The 20,264-nt window shown below is 44.2% G+C and overlaps 2 protein-coding genes across 17 annotated transcripts in view; one reads left to right on the top strand and one right to left on the bottom strand.

Moving 5' to 3' along the window:
• The window catches only part of ADCY7 (adenylate cyclase 7), a 51,946-nt gene extending 45,023 nt beyond the window's left edge, over positions 1 to 6,923 (top strand). For 7 of the 14 annotated variants that reach the window (XM_023726925.1, XM_023726926.1, XM_023726929.1 and 4 more), the window contains exons 21-26: positions 20 to 175; positions 815 to 961; positions 1,610 to 1,714; positions 2,048 to 2,162; positions 2,782 to 2,906; positions 3,058 to 6,923. In XM_023726925.1, the coding sequence (XP_023582693.1) occupies positions 20 to 175; positions 815 to 961; positions 1,610 to 1,714; positions 2,048 to 2,162; positions 2,782 to 2,906; positions 3,058 to 3,204 (795 nt within the window). In that variant the 3' untranslated portion in view covers positions 3,205 to 6,923. Of the gene's footprint in view, positions 1 to 19; positions 176 to 814; positions 1,077 to 1,609; positions 1,715 to 1,992; positions 2,163 to 2,364; positions 2,754 to 2,781; positions 2,907 to 3,057 lie in introns of those variants that run through there. The other 7 variants (XR_002823207.1, XM_023726933.1, XM_023726931.1 and 4 more) reach the window with 7 other exon arrangements.
• BRD7 (bromodomain containing 7) overlaps positions 6,842 to 20,264 on the bottom strand; it is a 57,221-nt gene continuing 43,798 nt past the window's right edge. For 2 of the 3 annotated variants that reach the window (XM_023726935.1, XM_023726936.1), the window contains 8 exons: positions 14,932 to 15,039; positions 14,393 to 14,528; positions 12,184 to 12,295; positions 10,619 to 10,675; positions 8,528 to 8,642; positions 7,672 to 7,815; positions 7,330 to 7,473; positions 6,842 to 7,011 (listed from right to left, as the gene is read on the bottom strand). In XM_023726935.1, the coding sequence (XP_023582703.1) occupies positions 6,950 to 7,011; positions 7,330 to 7,473; positions 7,672 to 7,815; positions 8,528 to 8,642; positions 10,619 to 10,675; positions 12,184 to 12,295; positions 14,393 to 14,528; positions 14,932 to 15,039 (878 nt within the window). In that variant the 3' untranslated portion in view covers positions 6,842 to 6,949. The remainder of the gene's footprint in view (positions 7,012 to 7,329; positions 7,474 to 7,671; positions 7,816 to 8,527; positions 8,643 to 10,618; positions 10,676 to 12,183; positions 12,296 to 14,392; positions 14,529 to 14,931; positions 15,040 to 20,264) is intronic. The other variant, XM_004371679.2, reaches the window with a different exon arrangement.

Raw genomic sequence — 20,264 nt, 5'->3', positions numbered from 1 at the left:
CTGTCTCCCCTGCGTGCAGACTGACTACTACTGCCGTTTGGACTGCTTGTGGAAGAAGAAGTTCAAGAAGGAGCACGAAGAGTTTGAAACCATGGAGAGTGTGAACCGCCTTCTTCTGGAGAACGTCCTGCCAGCCCACGTGGCCGCCCACTTCATCGGCGACAAGTTAAATGAGGTGTGATGGGACAAGGGGCTGGGGCACTTGGGCAGGGAGTTATCAGAAGGTACACGTGCACTGTCCCGCCGAGGGAGTATCTATAGATGGAAGGCGCTTTCCAAGCTGGGCTTCTTTGGTCGTGGTCGATTTGTGGCAGAGCTGTAAGAACTCAGGAGTCAGAGACCTGGGTTCAAGCGTGATCGTGGATAAGATACTTCACTTTTCTGGGCCTTGACTCTTAAAGTGGGGCCAACAGACTTAACCTCGCAGGACTGTCACGAGGATCAAATGTGTCCAGGTATTTGTAATCTGGACATTGTGTACCGATGAAAATAACTGCATTTCCACTAGTTCTTTGAAAAAAGGGGGGAGGTTGTACATAAGAAAACAGATCCAGTGACTTGCTTAGTGGCCCAGAGGGTATAGAACCCAGGTCCACTGACTGCTGCCTTCTAACCCGCTATACGCAGCATCACTGGGGGTACTTAAAAGCACAGAGACCTGAGCCTGGCCCCATCCCAACCCACTGATTCGTAATCTCTTGATTCCCACGGCAGCCAGGGTGAGAACCACTTAGCGCCTAATCTCCACCCAAGGCTTAGGTTAGCGAACAGCTCCCAAAGTGCCTCAGCCTGCTTCTCCCCTCCCTGCACCCAGGACTGGTACCACCAGTCGTATGACTGCGTCTGTGTCATGTTTGCGTCCGTGCCGGACTTCAAAGTGTTCTACACCGAGTGTGACATCAACAAAGAAGGGCTGGAGTGCCTGCGCCTGCTAAACGAGATCATCGCGGACTTCGACGAGGTACAGCCTCCTGACCCGCCCTGCACATGGTGGCGCGGGCATCCTAAACCGCAGACACTAGAAAAGGGGACACAGCTCCCCTGGGGGACACACACCTCACACCAGGGATAACAAGGTACACACCTGCCTTCTCCACTGTTTTACTGTTAAATATTTGGTTAGCACCTTCTCTGCGCCAGGCCCCTTGAGAGGCTGGACTTGGGCCCGAGGCCTGTACAACAGCTTTGAGCTCCAGCTCAGCCCATGCTCTCAGCTCATTTCAGAGGAAATCGGTTTGGCTTAACTCTTTGCTAGAAACAGCTAGCCACATGACCGTGTAGATTATGCTGAGCTGTGCGTTTGCTCCTTAAAGAGAAGGCCAGAGCAGCTGGGAATGGAAGGGACAAGGAAGAGACAAAAAACACCAGGGCAAGGTGGAGACAATGGGAGGAGCAGGGGGAGAAGAACCCAGAGGCCGTGTCCCCACTTGTCCTTGGTTAGGAGCTCAGACGGAAAGGGCCAATTATGAGAACATGTCTGTGTGAGAAGTGCCGGTGGGAGGGAATCTTGGAAAAGGGAGGCCTGAGTTGCTGCCGCAGGATCTGGGACAGGCCTGGGCTGCAGCTGTGGAGTCCCAGGCCCTGCCCACTGCCTCCCTCTGTCCTGCAGCTGCTGTTAAAGCCCAAGTTCAGTGGCGTGGAGAAGATTAAGACCATCGGCAGCACGTACATGGCAGCTGCAGGGCTCAGCATCACCTCGGGGCATGAGAACCAGGTACTCAGGGCAGCAGTGTCTCAGCCTCACTTAGAGTCCCCAGACCTGTCACCTTATTTAAAGGGAGCACCTCCCTATCTCCCACCCTGCGCGGGGGGTACAGGAACTTGGATGGCTCAGCAGGGAGAGTTTTGGTGGTGGCGGCAGGCAGAAGACCCCCGAGAGCTGCCTTCTGGGGTCACAGGTGCTCTCGCAGGGACACGCACAGGGGAGGCATTCCCAGTGCGGCAGGGCTCCAGGTTAGGGCTCTGGGCTGCCACCTCACATACCTGGCCCAGGCAGGACAGTGGGGTGACTTCTCGCGGCCCCGAGTGCACAGGCTGTGTCCCGCAGGACCTGGAGCGGCAGCACGCCCACATCGGCATCATGGTGGAGTTCAGCCTCGCCCTGATGAGCAAGCTGGACGGCATCAACAGGCACTCCTTCAACTCCTTCCGCCTCCGCGTCGGTGAGGGCCCAGGCGGGCGGCTGGGTTCTGGTGGGGGGAGACTGCACAGCCCCGACCCCTGCTTCCAGGCAAGGCCGCGCTCAGGTCTGGCTGCAGAAGCTGTACTTTGCCATCTATTATGGAAATTTTTAGAAACCCCTCACCTGATCTTACAATGCCAGCAGCTGGATAATAATTCTGATTTTCTTTGCATACCACTTAGAAAGCTACCTTGGAGATTGTTAATATAGCACTACAGAAAATGGAGAACCAAAACAGGTGACCTCAAAATACACTGAGAACAAAGCAAGGTTATTAAATCTAACTAGTCCCTGTTAGCCTAAAGGCCTGGTGCTCAAAGCCCATTTACTCTGTATGAGGGAGATTAGCAGCTACTAGAAAAGTGTTACCACCACACCCAGACTTCTCCTTGCGTATCTGGAAAGTCTGAGAAAGAACTGCCCGGGGAATGCCCTCCTCACTTCCCAGGTGAGACCTCAGGCAGCACTACCCGGCCTTCCCTTCTTGCCACTCCAGGTAGTCAGCACTTTATGTGGTGGGGTGGATTCTGGGGCATCCCTAAGGAGCAAGGCCCGAGGCTCTGCCTATGTGCTGGGCTAACTGCAAACCTCTTCCTCAGGCATAAACCACGGGCCTGTGATTGCTGGGGTGATTGGGGCGCGGAAACCTCAGTATGACATCTGGGGAAACACGGTCAATGTTGCCAGCCGAATGGAGAGCACTGGGGAACTTGGGAAAATCCAGGTAAGCAGGGGGAAGAGCCCTCCCCAGAGGTGAGGGGACGGGGCTGGGGAGTCTAGCTGCACAGTTCCTGAGGGAGAGCAGACATGGTGCTGCTCGCTGGCCAGTTTCCATCGATCCCTCCCAGCTTCCTCCTGGCCTCTCTCCTTCGCAGGTTACCGAGGAGACCTGCACCATCCTGCAGGGACTGGGCTACTCCTGTGAGTGCCGGGGAATGATTAACGTCAAAGGCAAGGGCGAACTGCGGACTTACTTCGTCTGCACAGACACTGCCAAGTTCCAAGGGCTGGGGCTGAACTGAGAGCTTTCAGTGGGTTCAGCATCTGCTGGGAAGTGGTTTCCCTCCCTGAAGTGAGCCAAGGAGAAACCAGCACCATGCCAGTCACGAGGCACGCCAGAGATCCGGGCACCGACTCCTGACAGAGGCTGTGCCTGGCTTCCTGGAAATCGTACTGGGTCTCGGACGTGTGCACCAGATCCTGGCTTGAAGCGCCCACCTGTCTCCAGGACAGCAGAGGGTCACTGGTGCTGCTGGCTTCGCTCCCTTGCTCTGCAGGTAGCACAGCTGGAGCAGACATCCCTGTCAGTGGCCTGTGAATGCACACAGGTGGAGGACTGGCTTTTCTAAGGACAGAGGACTGAGACAGGTTGTCTGGGATGGGCTTGGAACTCCCTTCTCCCCAGGTGGATAAGCTGTTGGATTCTATATTCTGCACATAAGCATTCTGATAAGTGAGTTAAAAAAGTGGTTTTAATCTATACATGGTTTCAAACAACAGGGAGAAAAAGACTATAACTGACACTTGTTCCTTCCTGCCATCTCTGGCATGCTTGTTTCAAATGGATACATTATTAATGAGGGCTTTATCCTTTTTAATGACTTCTTCAATACTGGAAAAAATCTCTTCCTTCCATTGGCTCCTTTGCCTTTTTTACCACTGACACATAAAGGGGACTCCTGTCCAGTGTCAGCTTAGGGGACTAGCTTGTGAGCTGTCTGAAGTAAGTCCGGCTGTGGGGACAAAGCTCCAGGGAATGTGGCCCACAGAACTCATTAGAGGCAGGCGCTCAGGGTCAGCATCCAGCAGCTAGCTGAAAGCCTGGCAAATCAGGCACAGCCTTTAGCCTTTCCCTGCCTCCTCAGGCATTTGGGAGCTCTCCCCTGCCGCCTCCAACTGTATCTTAGCTTGTATATCAAAACGGAATGGAGTCTGTAGAGACAACTTGGACAACCTGTAGTACGTCTTTCCTTTTCTTCATCCTAACTTTTAAGAGCTTCAAGACTACAAAGATCTACCGAGCACATGCAGGTTCCCGTATCTGGGAGATGGTTCTCACACAATGCCGAGATGTTCTTCTGAACCCGAAGGAGTCAAGGCAAGTGCAAAAGGCCGGATCTGCGGATCTGTGGAGGGGCGTCTAGCCGTGCTCCTACTCCACAGGGAATGAATGAAGTCACCTGTTTGAAGGCGAGCAATAACCACACTGCCCATTCCTCTTCCTGAACTGCTTCACTGCCTAAGACTGACATATAGCGCATCCTCAGGATTTCCAGGACAACCAAATCTTACTATCCAGCAGGAATTCTTGACCAGACATCATCTGTAAGCTCCCTGAAGGATACAGAAAACCTTGTCCACAGGAGACTTCAAATGATAACACAGGCAGGTTGCAGAGAGGTGACTAGCCATCCTGGTTTGCCTGGGACTGAGTGTGAGTTGTCACTGAAGTTGAACCTACTTGCCCTGTGGTTGGGCTCTAACAGCCTGAGAAGGGGGTGCTGGGCAAGCTAGTGGCAGCCCTGTGAGTTGCCTGTCACTGGAATCGGTGTAATGCATTCGAACTTGCTGTTTAAAGGAAACGGAAATAAGACTTACTTACTTAAACTGCTTTTTTTACATGCCAACTTTTCATAATGAAAGGCTGGTTTCAGGCGAGTACTGTACTGAAATCTATGCTCTTAAAACCCAGGGGACCAGGGCTGCCTGCAGGTCCTTCCCAGGAAGTCAGGTGTCTCCTGCTGACACAATGGAGACACACGTTAGTGGGCCAGGCCTCTTTCTTACTCCTGCGATATTCAAGCCACTTTTTTTCCTCCAGCAACATTGGGAGGTTAAAAACAACTGGTTACCGTTCACATATTTTTCCTTCCAATTAAAGCACTGGGCTCCCGTAAGAATATTTGGTAAGTTTTCCTTTTCAAGATCTGGGTCATAGTGTATAACTGATCACGAAAGTCATATGGAGTGATTTTTATAAATCTGTTTTCTAATTACCAAGTCATTTCTTCACAAGCCTCCCTCATTCTGTTTATGACAGGAACAAATGCCTTTCTAACACTGCCTTCTCTACAGGTCAAGGACTTGCTTAAAGTGTCTACTAAGGTGGCCTCACCAACTCCAAGGAAAATAACGCCTGGATCCCTGCTATTAACCACTGTACACATTGTGTCTATAATACATCAGTGTACACAAATGTACTTTGAGAAGGTGCATGCAAATAACTAAGGTTTAATCTATATACTGTTTATAGATCCTTATTCATAACATTTGTTTCAAAATGTTCTTTCATTTTTTATAAAGCACCAGTGTTTCTAAACTGAACCGATCGCTAATTTATGAAAAGCAGCTAAACAGAGCTATGTGGAAAACCTGAATGCCCGAAAGTGTCTGGAATGGTCACGTTTTCCCTGGTCTTCAGGAACTTTAAGTAACTAAACAAATCTAAAGTTTAAGAACCAATTACTGTGTGAATTATATTTTAGGGATTAAAACTAGACTATTTGATTTTCGAAATTCTTTTGGCATAGGTTTTTAAAAAGATTAACTCTCCTGAGAGCATCCATTTTCATTCTCTGTTCTTGCTAAATGTTAATTTTCAAATTCAAAACAGTCACATTAAAAGGCAATCACAACGAAAGAGGCTCCTGTTTTTCAGATGGGCTCTGCACAATCCTAGCAGGATCTGTTCTTAATATGTTTACCGATCTAGGCTACATACATCCTGCATTTTTATCCTTGCTTTTCATTTTAGCCTAAACAGGTTATATACTGAACCAGTCTCAGAAAAATCACCATTCATTCTACAGTCCCATTATAGTTACTGGTTCTAGAAGGGGACCACATGTCTCCTGCTTAAATAATTAAACTGCCTGGGCACTTGACCTTTGTATTTCAGATAAAGCATGAGTACAGTGGGCATGGCTGAGATGCAGGTGACCTTCGAGAAACAGTATATTAAAACGTGAGCATTCCTTTCAGCTCGGTAATTGTCCCACTCAAGGATGTTGCTATAGTTCCAAACAACCCTCTCAAGAAAGGGGGATTAAAAAACCCACCACAAAAGACAAGTTAATGCTAGTAAAACTTAGTTTGAGCACCTAATCCTCCTACACAAGGACATCATTCCCACCAGGTACTTAGGGGGCTGAACCATGGTAGTAAATTCTTAAAATTATTTTACGCACGTTACTGTGTTCAAGGTATTTCAAGGTATAACAATGGAAAAACCTCACTGGGTAGGGACATTAAAAAGCTTCTTAGTTACGATCCAGTGAAACCAAAGGATTATGGCTACTCTGAAAGCACTGGGCCCAGGCCAGCCTACTCCCGCTTTCTGCCGGGTATGTATGGCAACTGCCCAAAGCCACATTCCTTCCTCACAAGGCCGTCACTGAATGAATCATCAAGATGAGAACTGATAGTTAGGCTGTCATTATTTAAGGAGTGTAGCAGATGTGGGATTTCAGTCATTTTGGGACTTGCTTCTTTTAACTGATGGTTACGAAAAAGGCAATTTTTTGAGCTTCTCTCACTCTCTTACTACAGTCATGGGGCTGACTTAGCTAACATGCGTGCTGTAACTCAAGAGTCCCAGGGTCAGCTTTATTACTTAACAGAAGTCCAATCTCTGGAATGTTGAAATTAATTGTTCCGAAGTTTAATCAAAAACACAATTTATAAATATTTAATATCCTCTGAAAAGCATTTCCAAGGTTAAGAATGAAAAAAAAAAAGATATGTACATTATCTATAATCAAATACCAGTTAGCTTCCAATCTCATCACATCCACATTCAGCAACATCAGCCTTGTTAGGGTCTTCAAAAGCTGAAAGAAAAAGACATTTCCCACTTCATTCAGCCATTTTTTTCCCTTTAATTAAAAAAGGGAAGTGAAGCTAAAACTAGTATCCAGAATTAAGTGCTAACCAAGCCCTTAACACTTCACTGACTGTGATATCATTGTAGCCGTTACTGCAAAGGTGCTAAATCTATTGAGACAAGATAGGAAGGAAATGCAAAGTCTTTCACACACTAAAAGGACACAAAGACAAAACCTTTCCACTGTTATCTGAAAGGAGAGGACTCATGTTCCTTCTACTCACAATAGTGTTCTACTCCCAGAGAAACAGGGCCGGACACGTACCTTCTGTCAGATCTACAAAGTTGTTTTCTAAGCTGGGGGAAGGAATGGAAATCCCCATTGCTTTCCGAACTCCATACGTGCTGACAATATCACCAGGAGTGACTTGCTGTGCAAGTTCTTTAAGATTACTGGTCACTTGTTCAGCTAAAAAGAAAAAGCAAAAATGGTCTAGGTAACTGAAATGATTTTTAGATTAAAAAAAAAAAAAATCCAAAAAATGGTAAATGTACAAATGCAGAAACTCCACTATCCCTGTTATTTCAGTGTGACCTTTACAGTGGTATCCCTACCCAGGTTTTTCCTTTAATTAAAAATACACCTCATACCCAAGGTGCCACATACCAAGATGCATTTCTCTGTACGAGGGACCCAAGAGACAGATCATGTTGGGAGGGGGTCTGGTGCTCAGACGTTCGTTCTGGGCTTCCTGAAGCTCCCGAAGCAATTTGGTGGTCTCGTCCAGTTTCCTCTGGAACCCTTCAGCTTCTGTGTGGTGAGAGAACAACACTAAAGAACACACGGACATACCTGGGTTTGAGCCTGGGCAGTGCACTGAGTCCCAGTCTCTGGGCTTTGCTATTTACTGACAGGTCTTCTCTCCTGGTAAGAGTTGTCATCAGGCGCCATCGAGTCAATTCTGACTCTAGCGATGTCATGTGACAAAGCAGAACTGCCCCATAGGGTTTTCTAGGCTATAATCAATTTTTAAAGAAGTAGACTGCCAGGTCTTTCTCCCATGGAGCGACTGCGTGGGTTTAAACCGTCAGCGTTTCGGTTAGCAGTCCAGCACTTAAGCATTGCGCCACCAGGGCTCCTCCTCAAAAGAGTAAAACCCAAACCAAACCAAACTCGTGGCAGTCGAGTTGATTCCGACCCACAGAGACTCTAAAGGACTGAGTAGAACTGCCCCATAGCATTTTTCAGGAAGTAGATTGCGCGGTCCTTCTCCCACAGAGCAGCTGGTGGGTTTGACCTTTTGGTTAGCAGCAGAGTGCTTTAGCCACTGTGCCACCGAGGCTCCTTCTCAAGGGAGTAAACCCCCTCAAATGAAATAACCACCAGAGGCGTGCTTTACTATTCCTTGAAGCATTAACCACGATTTTGCTGTCTCGAGTGGCTGTGTCAATCTGTACTCCTGTGACGTTACATCCTGACTGCCTGCACTGTGCTTCCATCCAACCCTCTGGAGCACTCTCACCTTCAGAGGCAAACACTTCAACTGGAGCGCCAAAGCTCGTGACTGCTCTCAGTGCTGTCAGCCTGTCCTGGTTACTGCGGTCCAAACGCCCTGCCGGCTCTACTTCTGTAACCTGCTTAAAAAAAAACGAAAACTTGCAAAGCCGTGATACTACTAACGAGAAATTAGTTAGATGGCTTGTGTTTATAGGCAAAGTTATTCCACCTATTTACTCTGGAGTCATAATTTTGATGCCTACAAAAAGATGTCCACCTAGAGTACTCATTTAAAATGCTATTTCAAATCCTGGCAAAAAAGTGTTCCTCCATAAATCTGTACTTCTCTGTGATGTAATGATGTGTTGTATATAATTTGCACCATTTGTTTTATATGGCAACCATTCTAAGACAAAGATCAATGACAGCCTTGGTGCTGCCTGAATTGTGAAGAGCTTTTGGTGATTCTGACAATGCCTCATGTTTCTGAGACCACAAAGGCATAGGTCCGAGCCCACACATTTGCACTGCTATAGAGCTTCACCGTAAGATGCTTCCTGGACGGCCTCCAGGTCCCAAAGCTAGGCTGTCCGTGTTGCATGGGAGAAACAAAATCCTAAAAAGGGTGGAGTTTTATTTTTGGAATCACAGGGCTCAGAGTTTCCATAACTGCAACACTGCCTTTTAGGAATAGATGAACCTGGAAAATTAACACAAAATTAATGGTTCCAATGTATACACTACAGTACTGCTCTCCAAGTGGAATCAGTCTGAACACCCGATTTCTCACCTACACATGGACTATGAGTATGTGGTGAGGGAAAGCTGTACAATGTCCACCTTGGCACCAGTATGTATTTATGGTTTGCCATTTCAGCTGGGCCCTCAATCCTACTCTACAGTCTTTTTACTTCTTACCTAACTTCCTTTCCTATTCTTAAATCATCTTTCACTCTTGCCCCCTCACTAAGCACATGACCTTGCTTGCTCCTTTCTTGGAAAACAACGTGGTTGTGTAAATTCCTTTACCATCTGCATCTACCTTTACTTGATCTCACATCTCCAATTTCTCCTTCCCTTCAGTTAAAGTGCTTAAGTCTCTCCAACCTTAAATGTCTCTGAAACCAGTTTTCCTCCATTCACTGAGCTCCCTGAAATGACACTTGCTGATTGTCTTCTAACTAACTGGGTTTCTATGTAGCATCTGACACTGCCAAGTTCTCTCTCCCCCTGGCTGCTGTTCTTTCCTGGTTTTTCGACCTAAACTATTGGTCTCCAAAGTCTGTCCCTTTGACCTTTTCCCAGTGTGTGTCCTCACTGATAGTCTCCATGCTAATGACTGAAATAAAATTCTACCTTTTAAGTCAACACCTTCCAGGTCCACATCCATAGCCCAGATCTTGCAGATACTTCTCCAGTGACACTCCCCACGTCTGAAGCGGCATGTGCTTTGTTTCCCTGCCAAGGCATGCTCTTTCCTGTACTTCCTACGTAAGCTCATGATACTTTTATTTACCCCCACCTGCCAGGTCATGTCAGTTTCACTTCTGTGGCTCCTGAACTCTCATTCTCTTCTTTTCCCTTGTCATGCTCCTTGTTTTTCTGCTTAGGCAAGTCCCACAGCTGCTCACTGGTCCTCCTTCCTCTAGCTGATCATGGCGCCCTATCTTCTAGAATAAAATCCCAACTTCTCAGCACTGCAAACAAGACTCTTCATTTCTGTCTCATCACCTTTCCTTCCTCCTCTCCCAAGGGAGCCCCTGGCCACCCATTTCCTGAGCTCTCTGCACACATGCCCTGCTTTCTCAGATGGACTACGTCACGACACACGCAGTCCTGCCACCTGAGATGCCTGGCTCTCCCTGCTTGGACCCAGTCCTTGGGCCGCTCCTCTGTGAAGAATCTGCAGAAGGTCAGGTGTTTCTCCAGCCTGTGTTTCTCCAGCACGCCCGTTACCCTGCCTGCCTCCCTCGTTCCAGGCTTGTCTACTGCACTAGCTGCTACTGAGCTCCCCGTGAGCAAGAACACGGTCCTTTACCTCAGGAGGCGCTCAGTAAATGTCCTTCTACAGCTTATTCTCCAATTACAGTTCTTGTGAAGAATAACATATAATCACCTCTATGTCTTTGGTTGTGTCAACTGTCCCAGTCTCGCCTTCATCTTCAGGTGACGACTAGAAGGATAAAGAAAAGCAACTCTTTATTAAAACATACGAGAAGGAAATAGGAAAATACCAAGTTTCCTGTTAAGAGAAAAGAAATACGAACATAAATTATTGGAAAATGAGTTAAATACAATTATTGGCATTTTGAGAGTATTTTGAGTCGGGGTACCTACTTTCCTGGCGACTTCAAGATTGATATTTCTATGCCTGATCAAAAAGTTACATACATTCTTAAGAAGGTATCTGATACAAACCTAAATAAATGGAGTCTGTTTTTAGGAACAAGTGAATCTGGTAAGACAGGAAGGAAGGAGCTCTAGCAACTGCTTTGCATTAACAGAGGCAATATTCTCTGATAGCAGGACTATTATAAAATATTCAAATACTACAGAGAATGTGAAAGTTTCCCATAATCCTATTCTTCAGAGATAATAAACAATAGACAAATGTATCACAGACATCAGTTAATAATGATCCATTGTCTTTTCTTGAAAGGTATACTGCGATTTATTTCACCAATTCCCAATTTTTAAAAATTATAAACAATGTTACAACGATATCTTAATACACAACTCCTTATTCTCTAGGATAAATTCCAAGAAGAGGAACTGCTTGATCACAGGGCAGAAAAACTTTAAATTCTGACACATACTGCCATATTAACCAAATGAAGGCGACTGAGTTTTGCCAGAAGACAATTAAGTCAGATTTGTGGGAAGGGTGTATTTTTGAACTGATGTACAGTTTAACATACTTGAGGTCACGTGAAGAAAACGGCACATGTGCTAAGATTTCACAGTGGTTATCACTAAACCTTAGGTGCTGGCTTAAGCTCTGCGGACAGGTCACCCAACGAGTGGCGACTGTATGTGTAGTGGGCAGAGGACACAACCACCACAGCCACCATTAAGAGTTATGAGCTCCGAGAGATACAGGGTTCCTCCAACCATGGCGACAAGGGCACTCAGGCTATCAGCTCTCCTTGACATCAGCAGGAACATTTTCTGTTCTAATCTTTGAGCCAAGACTCAATCATTCTAGATTATAAATTACCTTCAACTGAACTAGAGATAGTTTACAAGTATTAATAGAAGACAGCAAAAAAGGGAAACTTTTTACTTGAAGCTTCCATCACTGTGCTACTGCTGCTTCATTTTAAAAAAGGATGTCCCGTATCATTTCAGCTAACTCAGTTTCAAGCCAGGGAGTAAGACTTTTCCTTTTTTGTTAGGGTACACGGCACTCGCTGACTTCTGAGTTGTAAACCTCATTTTTGAATCCTACTATATTCCCAAGATGAGGAAATAATGATAATCCTCTGGGCCTCACAGTTCCTGGTAGCTGAGTTACTTGTTTCCGTTCACTGGCCTCCACCCATGGCCTCCACCCAGGCTGGGCTGTCTTTTCAGGGAAACGGAGTTCAGCTGTCATATGGTTAATCCTATGGTTTCATAACACTGAATGACTAATGTTTGAGAGCCAGTAATAAATTACCGTTTCTTTAGCAGGGCTCTTACCGTCTCCAACTCTTGCAGGGTTCTAGAATGCCCTCCTTTTGTTAAAGCATCCAATAAACTATCTGCCATAACATATGGATAATCTTGACACGTGGCCAAAAACTCATGGATTCTGAAAGACAGTGTTGGCAAAGTCACTTTCATATAAATCTTCTCCATTGGCTTAATCTTTCTACACAGCCAAATATTTCCATTAGATGCTCTTAGTTTATACACCGTAATAAAAAATTCTTTCTAGGCATGACACTTTATGTATTTACCAGTGATAAATCTATCACGAGAGAATTAAACAATATCAAGAACACAGTGAAAATGAAATGTTCCTGGGGATTCTCCAAAGAAAACTAATGACAGAAGGGCCCAGGACTAAGTCCTTGGAGCTCCTCACTCCTCTCCTTCACACTTTCTACCTACGGTGATCCCATTTATCTCAGGACTTTCAATATGTACCAAAAGACTCTCAAAGGTACACCTCCAGTTTGGACCATATCCCTAGGACAGCTCCATCTGGATGTCTAGTAGGCATCTCAAACTTAAAATGTCCTAAATTGACTTACTGGATCTTTTTCCCAAAATAGCGTGTTCCAAAATCTTCCCCTTCTAATAGCAGCTTCATCTTTCTAGGCTTAGGATGAAACCCCTGGAGTCATCCTTGACCTCTCTCTTTTGCACCCCACTTCAATCACTGAAGAAATCCTACTAGCTCTATTGGCTTCTCAATACCTCAAGGGCTACTCCCACAGTCCCCACCACCATCATCTCTCTTCCAGATGACAGCAGTCTCCTTGCTTTGGCCCTCATCCCCCTACAGTCTCTTCTCCACACAGCAGTCAAAATGATTCTTTTAAAATTATAAGCCAGATTGGTGCATCACTCTGTTCAAAATCCACCAGTAGCTTCCCATCTCACTTAGAATAAAATGCCAAGTCCTCACAACCATCTACCCAATCTGTTACTTCTCTGTGATTTTTCACCTTCGCTTGCTCTGTTCCTCACAGATCATCTCCTTGCTGTTCCTGGAAAGTGTCAGGCAGGCTCCCACCTCAGGGCTTCTGTACTGCTTGTCTCCTCGCCTCCTTCAGTTATGCTCAACTTTCACCTTCTTGGCTAAGCCTTCCTTGACTACCCTACTTAACCCTGACTACCCTATTTAAAATCACCCCCCTCTCCCAAACATGGCAACCCCTATCTTCCTTTGCTGCTTTACCTTTGTCCAAAACACTTATTACCATCCGACAGGAAGACATGGGGTCTTTGTCAGTGTTGATCCCTTGTAGAGCCCCCAGCATCTAGAATGCCTAGCAGCAGGGGGATGCAATGCCTATTTGTGGAACTTATGGATCAAACTCTGGAAAGAATTTGTTCATGCTGGTGAGAAGAGGTCTAAAAGATGTAAACAGCTTGATCTTCAACCACATTCATTCAATCTCTGAAACACTACACATATACAAAAGTGACTACATTCCCCCTTTGTCAGAAAACCAGGGAATGATTAATCTATAGAGTAAAATTCTCTCTTGCACATAATTAAAGCTGACAAGCTACCACTGCAGTGCCAAGAAGGAACAACCCAAGCTCAATGTCCCACTCTGAGCCAGATGCCTGAGAAAATCAGGCCGATGTCTCATTTTGTTGATGGGATGCAGTGTCCAGCATTCTAAACTGAAACATGTAATAAGGAACGGCTGAGTGTGACTGCAATAGTCTATCTGGTATGTGATGGGCCAAATGGGCTTACACGTGGGTTGCCTTAGAAATCGAGTCAACATGTCCTATGGGGAAAATGCTCTGTGGGTTCCAAAAACTGATCAAGTTTGGGAACACAACTCATTAACACAGAAATGTTACAGCAGATCAGATGACATATCAACATTTTGAAGAAACAAGTTCCTGAACATTAGTGTCCGTTGAAGTATGCAGCATCTTAAAAAAAATATTTTTGTAAGAATTAAAATACTGCAGATGCCAACATCAGCAAATACTGGGGAGGTATGTTCTCTCTTTAAGATATTCAGTTTCTACTAAAAGATAATGATAACGAAGGATCTATGTAATGCCTGTCAATTTCGGGGATGGGGCGCAAGGGGGAAACAACTGAACATACTTTCTACCACTTGGATAACTTTGTAAGTCTATCCACAAATCCCATACGTACATCGTTATTTTAGAAGAATGTGGGACTCAGAATATTGATTACTTGGGGACTCACCTGAAATCGCTTGGAAGATCCGAGTCTTCCCCATAGGCAGAGTAGATTAAATCAGAATCGTCCTTGCTGATATTTGCAAATGTGGAGTCATAATGTGGGGCGTAAGAACTGTAGGGTCCATAATTCAAGTATAACACTGTTGATAAAAGATGAAATACTACAACACTATTCGTCAACCTACATATCAATCTATTTTTTTGTTTTATTGTAATAAGACTACTATCTTCTAACTTCACTACTTCACTGACTGGTATAAATAACTAAGACATTTCCCCAGATACTTGTGAAGCTACAACTCAAGTGAATTTTTCCCCACAAAGGAGGGAGGGGGAAAGAAAAAAGGCCAATGTTGACTCATTTTGAAAACTAATACCTAATTTTTTAGTTTCTTTAAAAAAAAAAAAAGCTAACTGATGTTGTGAAAACACCACCAAGGGAGTTAGTGAACAATGCAATGAATGGTTAACTCTGCTTCCTTTCCCCAGCTCCCTGAAAGCAAGAGAAGAGACAAAATGTGAATTACCAGGCCCAAGCCTTACCTGGAGTTACTCTGTTCCTTTTATCCTCTTTGAACCCCTGCAAAGTATTCACTCCAGACTGAAGTCTCCCAGTGGTCATTCCCAGTTTTACAGAGCAGTAGCCTGGTTCTAAAACATAAAACCGAGCACAGTGACGGAGGCCTGAGTAGAGTGACCACACGGTACTATGCAGAGTGCTTTCTTCCTACGTTGCTTCATGTCACCCACATGATCCTGGGAAGCCGCTGGCAGCCACAACTATATCCACTTTTAAGATAAGGAAATCTGAGCTTAGAAAGGCAAAAATGTAGCCAAGACCAAAACCTGGATCTTGTCATTACACTCGACTGGTTCCTGGAATTCCTTAAAACCACGTGGCACTTAATGCTTTAGTGGAATGAAGCTGAGTTTCCAGAGACAGACTTTCTCTCACCTTTGGCAACAATTAACCTTCATTTAAAAATTAAACTTGATTGAAGACAGTCTCTAAAATTACTAAAACATATATTCATGATACTTTTCCTTGATCAAGAACTGGTTGCAATTACTGAGACTTCATTTAAAAATGTTTTACTAAAAAAAAGATTTAAAAGCTAGGCTTTCAAATATTAAGATGGAAGTAAATCAGTAGAAAAGGTTAGCAAAAGCCTGAAAAAGAGAAAATACCTGGATTAAAAGTAACAGAATTCAAAATATATTAAGGATAAATTAATACCCACTAGAGGCATAACATCCCAATGCGTCTGTCAGTTGTCGTACTGTGGTGGCTTGCATGTTGCTGGAAGCTATGCCATGGGCATTTCAAATACTAGCAGGGTTAGCCATGGTGGACGGGTTTCAGTGGAGCTTCCAGACTCAGACAGACTAGGAAGAAAGACCCGGTAGTCTACTTCTGAAAAGACTGACCAATGAAAAACCTTATGAATAGCAGTGGAACATTGTTTGGTATAGTGCCAGAAGATGAACCCCTCAGGCTGGAAGGCACTCTAAATCCTGGGGAAGAGCTCCCTTTTCAAAGCAGAGCCGACCTTAATGACGTGGATGGAGTCAAGCTCTCGGAACCTTCATCTGCTAACATGGCACGACTCAAAATGAGAAGAAACAGCTGCAAACATCCATTAATAATCGGAACGAGGAATATATGAAGCATGAATCTAGGGAAACTGGAAGTTGTCAAAAATGAAACAGACTGCATAAAAATCGATATCCTAGGCATTAGTGAGCTGAAATGGACTGGTATTGGCCATTCTGAATAGGACAATCATGTGGTCTACCATGCTGGGAATGACAAATTGAAGAGGAACAGCATCACATTCATCGTAAAAAGAACATTTCAAGGTCTATCCTGAAGTACAACACTGTCAGTGATAGGATGATATCCGTACGCTTATAAGGAAGACCAGTTAATGTATTCAAATTTACACACCAACCACTAAGGCCAAAGATGAAGAAATTGAAGACTTTTACCAACTTCTGCAGTCTGAAATTGATCAAACATGCAATCAAGATGCAATGATAATTACTGGTAATTGGAATGCGCAAGTTGGAAATAAAGAAGGATAGGTAATTGGAAAATATGGCCTTGGTGACAGAAACGACACCGGAGAGATCACACGATAGAATTTTGTAAGACCAATGACTTCTTTACTGCAAATACCTTTTTACAACAATATAAATGGTGACTATACACGTGGACCTCACTAGATGGAATACACAGTTATCAAATTGACTATATCTGTGGAAAGAGTTGATGGAGAAGCTCAATATCATCAGCCAGAACAAGACCAGGGGCCGACTACTCATATACAAGTTCAAGCTGAAGCTGACGAAAATCAGAACAAGTCCATGAGAGCCAAAGTACAACCTTGAGTATATCCCACATGAATTCAGAGACCATCTCAAGAACAGATTTGATGCGCTGAACACTAATGACCAAAGACAAGTCAAGTTGTGGAATGACATCAAGGACATCATATATGAAGAAAGCAAAAGGTCATTAAAAAGACAGGAAAGAAAGAAAAGACCAAAATAGATGTCAAAAGAGACTCTGAAACTTGCTCTTGAACAGAGCAGCTGAAGTAAATGGAAGAAGCGATGAAGTAAAAGAGCTGAACAGAACATTTCAAAGGGTGGCTCGAGAAGACTTAGTATAATAATGACATGTGCAAAGATCTGGAGATAGAAACCCAAAAGGGAAGAACACGCTTGCATTTCTCAAGCTGAAAGAACTGAAGAAAAAATTCAAGCCTTGAGTTGCAATACTGAAGGATTCTATGGGGAAAACACTGAACGACACAGTAAGCATTAAAAGAAGATGGAAGGAATATAGACAGTCACTGTACCAAAAAGAACTGACTGACATTCAACCATTTCAGGAGGCAGCATATGACCAAGAACCGAAGGTACCGGAGAATTAGTCCAAGGTGCACTGAAGGAAATGATGGAAAACAAGGCTCCAGGAATTGACGGAATACCAACTGAGATGTTTCAACAACAGATGCAGTGCTGAAAGTGCTCACTTGTCTATATCAAGAAATTTGGAGGACAGCTTACTGGCCAGCCAACTGGAAGAGATCCATATTGGTGCCCATTCCAAAAGGTGATCCAAAAGAATGCAGAAATTATCAAACAATATTATTAATGTCACACGCAAGTAAAATTTTGCTGAAGATCATTCCAAAGCAGTGTATCAATAGGGAACTGCCTGAAGTTCAAGCCAGATTCAGAAAAGGATGTGGAACGAAGGATTCCATTGCTGATGTCAGATGGATTTTGACTGAAAGCAGAGAATACCAGAAAGACATTTACCTGTGTTTTATTGACAATGCAAAGGCACTCAACTGTGTGAATCATAACAAATAATGGATAACACTGCTGTCATGGATTGAATTGTGTCTGGCAAAAATATCTGTCAACTTGGGTAGGCCATGATTCCCAGTATTGTGTGATTGTCCACCATTCATCTGATGTGATTATCCTATGTGTTGTAAATCTTACCTCTATGATGTTAATGAGGCAGGATTAGAGGCAGTTATGTTAATGAGGTAAGACTCAGTCTAGGAGATTAGGTTGTGTCTTAAACTAATCTGTTTTGAATATAAGATAGACAGAAGCAGAGATACAGAGCGACTTCATACTACCAAGAAAACAGCACCAGGAGCAGACACCTACTTTGGACCCAGTGTTCCTGTGCAGAGAAGCTCCTAGTCCAGGGGAACACTGATGACAGGGACCTTCCTCCCGAGCCGACAGAGAAAGAGAGAGAGAGAAAGAGACTTCCCTTGGAGCTGACACCCTGAATCTGGACTTCCAGCCTACTAGACTGTGAGAGAACAAACTTTTGTTTGTTGAAGCCATCCACTTGTGGTATTTCTGTTATAGCAGCACTAGATAACTAAGACAACTGTAAAGAACGGGAATTTTAGAACACTTAATTGTCCTCATGAGGAACCTGTACACAGACCAAGAGGCAATCGTTCGAATACAACTGGAGATACTGTGTGGTTTAAAGTCAGGAAAGGTGTGTGTCAGGGCTGTATCCTTTCACCATATGTATTCAATCTGTATGCTGAGAAAATAATCTGAGAAGCTGAAATATATGACGAAGAATGCTGCATCACGATTGGAGTAAGATTCATTAACAACCTTCGTTACGCAAATGACACAACCTTGCTTGCTGAAAGTGAAGAGGACATGAAGCACTTACTAATGAAGATCAAAGACTACAGCCTGCAGTGTGGATTACACTTCAACATAAAGAAAATAAAAATCTCCACAACTGGACCAATAAGCAACATCATGATAAATGGAAAAAATATTGAATTTGTCAAGGATTTCATTTTACTTGGATCCACAATCAATGTCCATGGAAGCAGCAGTCAAGAAATCAAATGATGCACTGCATCGGGCAAATCTGCTGCAAAAGACCTCCTCAAAGTATTAAAAAGCAAAGATGTCACCTTGAAGACTAAGGTGCACCTGACCCAAGACACAGCGTTTTCAATCACCTCATATGCATGTGAAAGCTGGGCAATGAATAAGGAAGACTGAAGAAAAATTGATGCCTCTGAATTATACTGTTGGTGAAGAATACTGAATATACCATGGACTGCCAAAAGAATGAACAAATAAATCTGTCTTGGAAGAAGTATAGCCAGAATGCTCCTTAGAAGTGAGGATGGTTAGACTTCATCTCATGTACTTTGGACATGTTATCAAGAGGGACCAGTGCTTGGAGAAGGACATCATGCTTGGTAGAGTAGAGGGTCAGTGAAAAAGAACACCCTCAATGAGACGGACTGACACAGTAGCTGCAACAATGGGCTCAAACATAGCAATGACTGTGAGAATGGCTCAGGATCGGGCTGCATTTTGTTCTGTTGAACATAGGGTCGCTGTGAGTTGGAACCAACTCAACAGCACCTAACAATGAGAACAACGCCTATAAAATATTCTACTGTGAAAAGTTCACATAAAAATAAAAAATGAGTTTTGTTTTGAAAACATATCACTAGTTTTTTTTAACTCTAAGTTCATTTGGCTTCTAGTGTTCTCTTCCTTTAGCATTCCAAGAGTGGAATGAAATAGGTCTCCTGAGGTCCTAGGCCCATTTTAATGGACAGCCTTGTAGGGCTTCCTTCACAGCTGCTTATTTAACACCAAGGTGTCCAGGGTCCACAGAGTTGAAGACCTGTCTTCCTCTAAGCAGCCCCAGACCGTACTCTGTACACCTATCTTGGGGAAAATCAAAACAAAACCCACTGTTGTCAAGTCGATTCCGACTCTTGGGCAGGGGGGTCAATGATACTTACAGTTTGCTTGGTATCAAGAGTTATTTGGACATCTGTCTTATTCCCCCACCCCTCTTTTGGAGGCATCATAGCTGGAGGCTTTTAAGTCAGGCAGAACTGCATTCAAACCCTGGTTTTATCACTGATTAGCTATAACTTTGGACAAGTCAGTTAACTTCTCTGAACTTCAGCTTCTTCAGCAGTAAAACGAGATAAAGGTGATATTCTTACAGGGCTATTGGACAATTAAACAAGATAATGTATAAAAATCATAAGGCCTGGAAGTTATTTAGTGCTCAATAAACAGTAGTTAAATTAGCTTCTTTTTTTCTTCCATACCCCATTACCGTCAAGTTGATTCTGACTCATAGCAACCCTACAGGACAGAGCAGAACTGTCCCACAGGGTTTCTGAGGAGCAGCTGGTAGATTCAAACTACTGACCTTTTGGTTAGCAGCCAAACTCTTAACCACTTCGCCAACAGGGCCCCATAGTACTCAGAATAAAGTCTAACATCCTTAATGTGATCTGACCTCCCTCTTCTCCAGTCTCCTGCAGGTGACT

This window comes from Trichechus manatus, unplaced genomic scaffold, assembly GCF_000243295.1.
Source record: "Trichechus manatus latirostris isolate Lorelei unplaced genomic scaffold, TriManLat1.0 scaffold00014, whole genome shotgun sequence".
NCBI lineage: Eukaryota > Metazoa > Chordata > Mammalia > Sirenia > Trichechidae > Trichechus > Trichechus manatus.
Note: the sequence above shows the minus strand (reverse complement) of the source record. Positions and strands in the feature narration are given on the sequence as shown.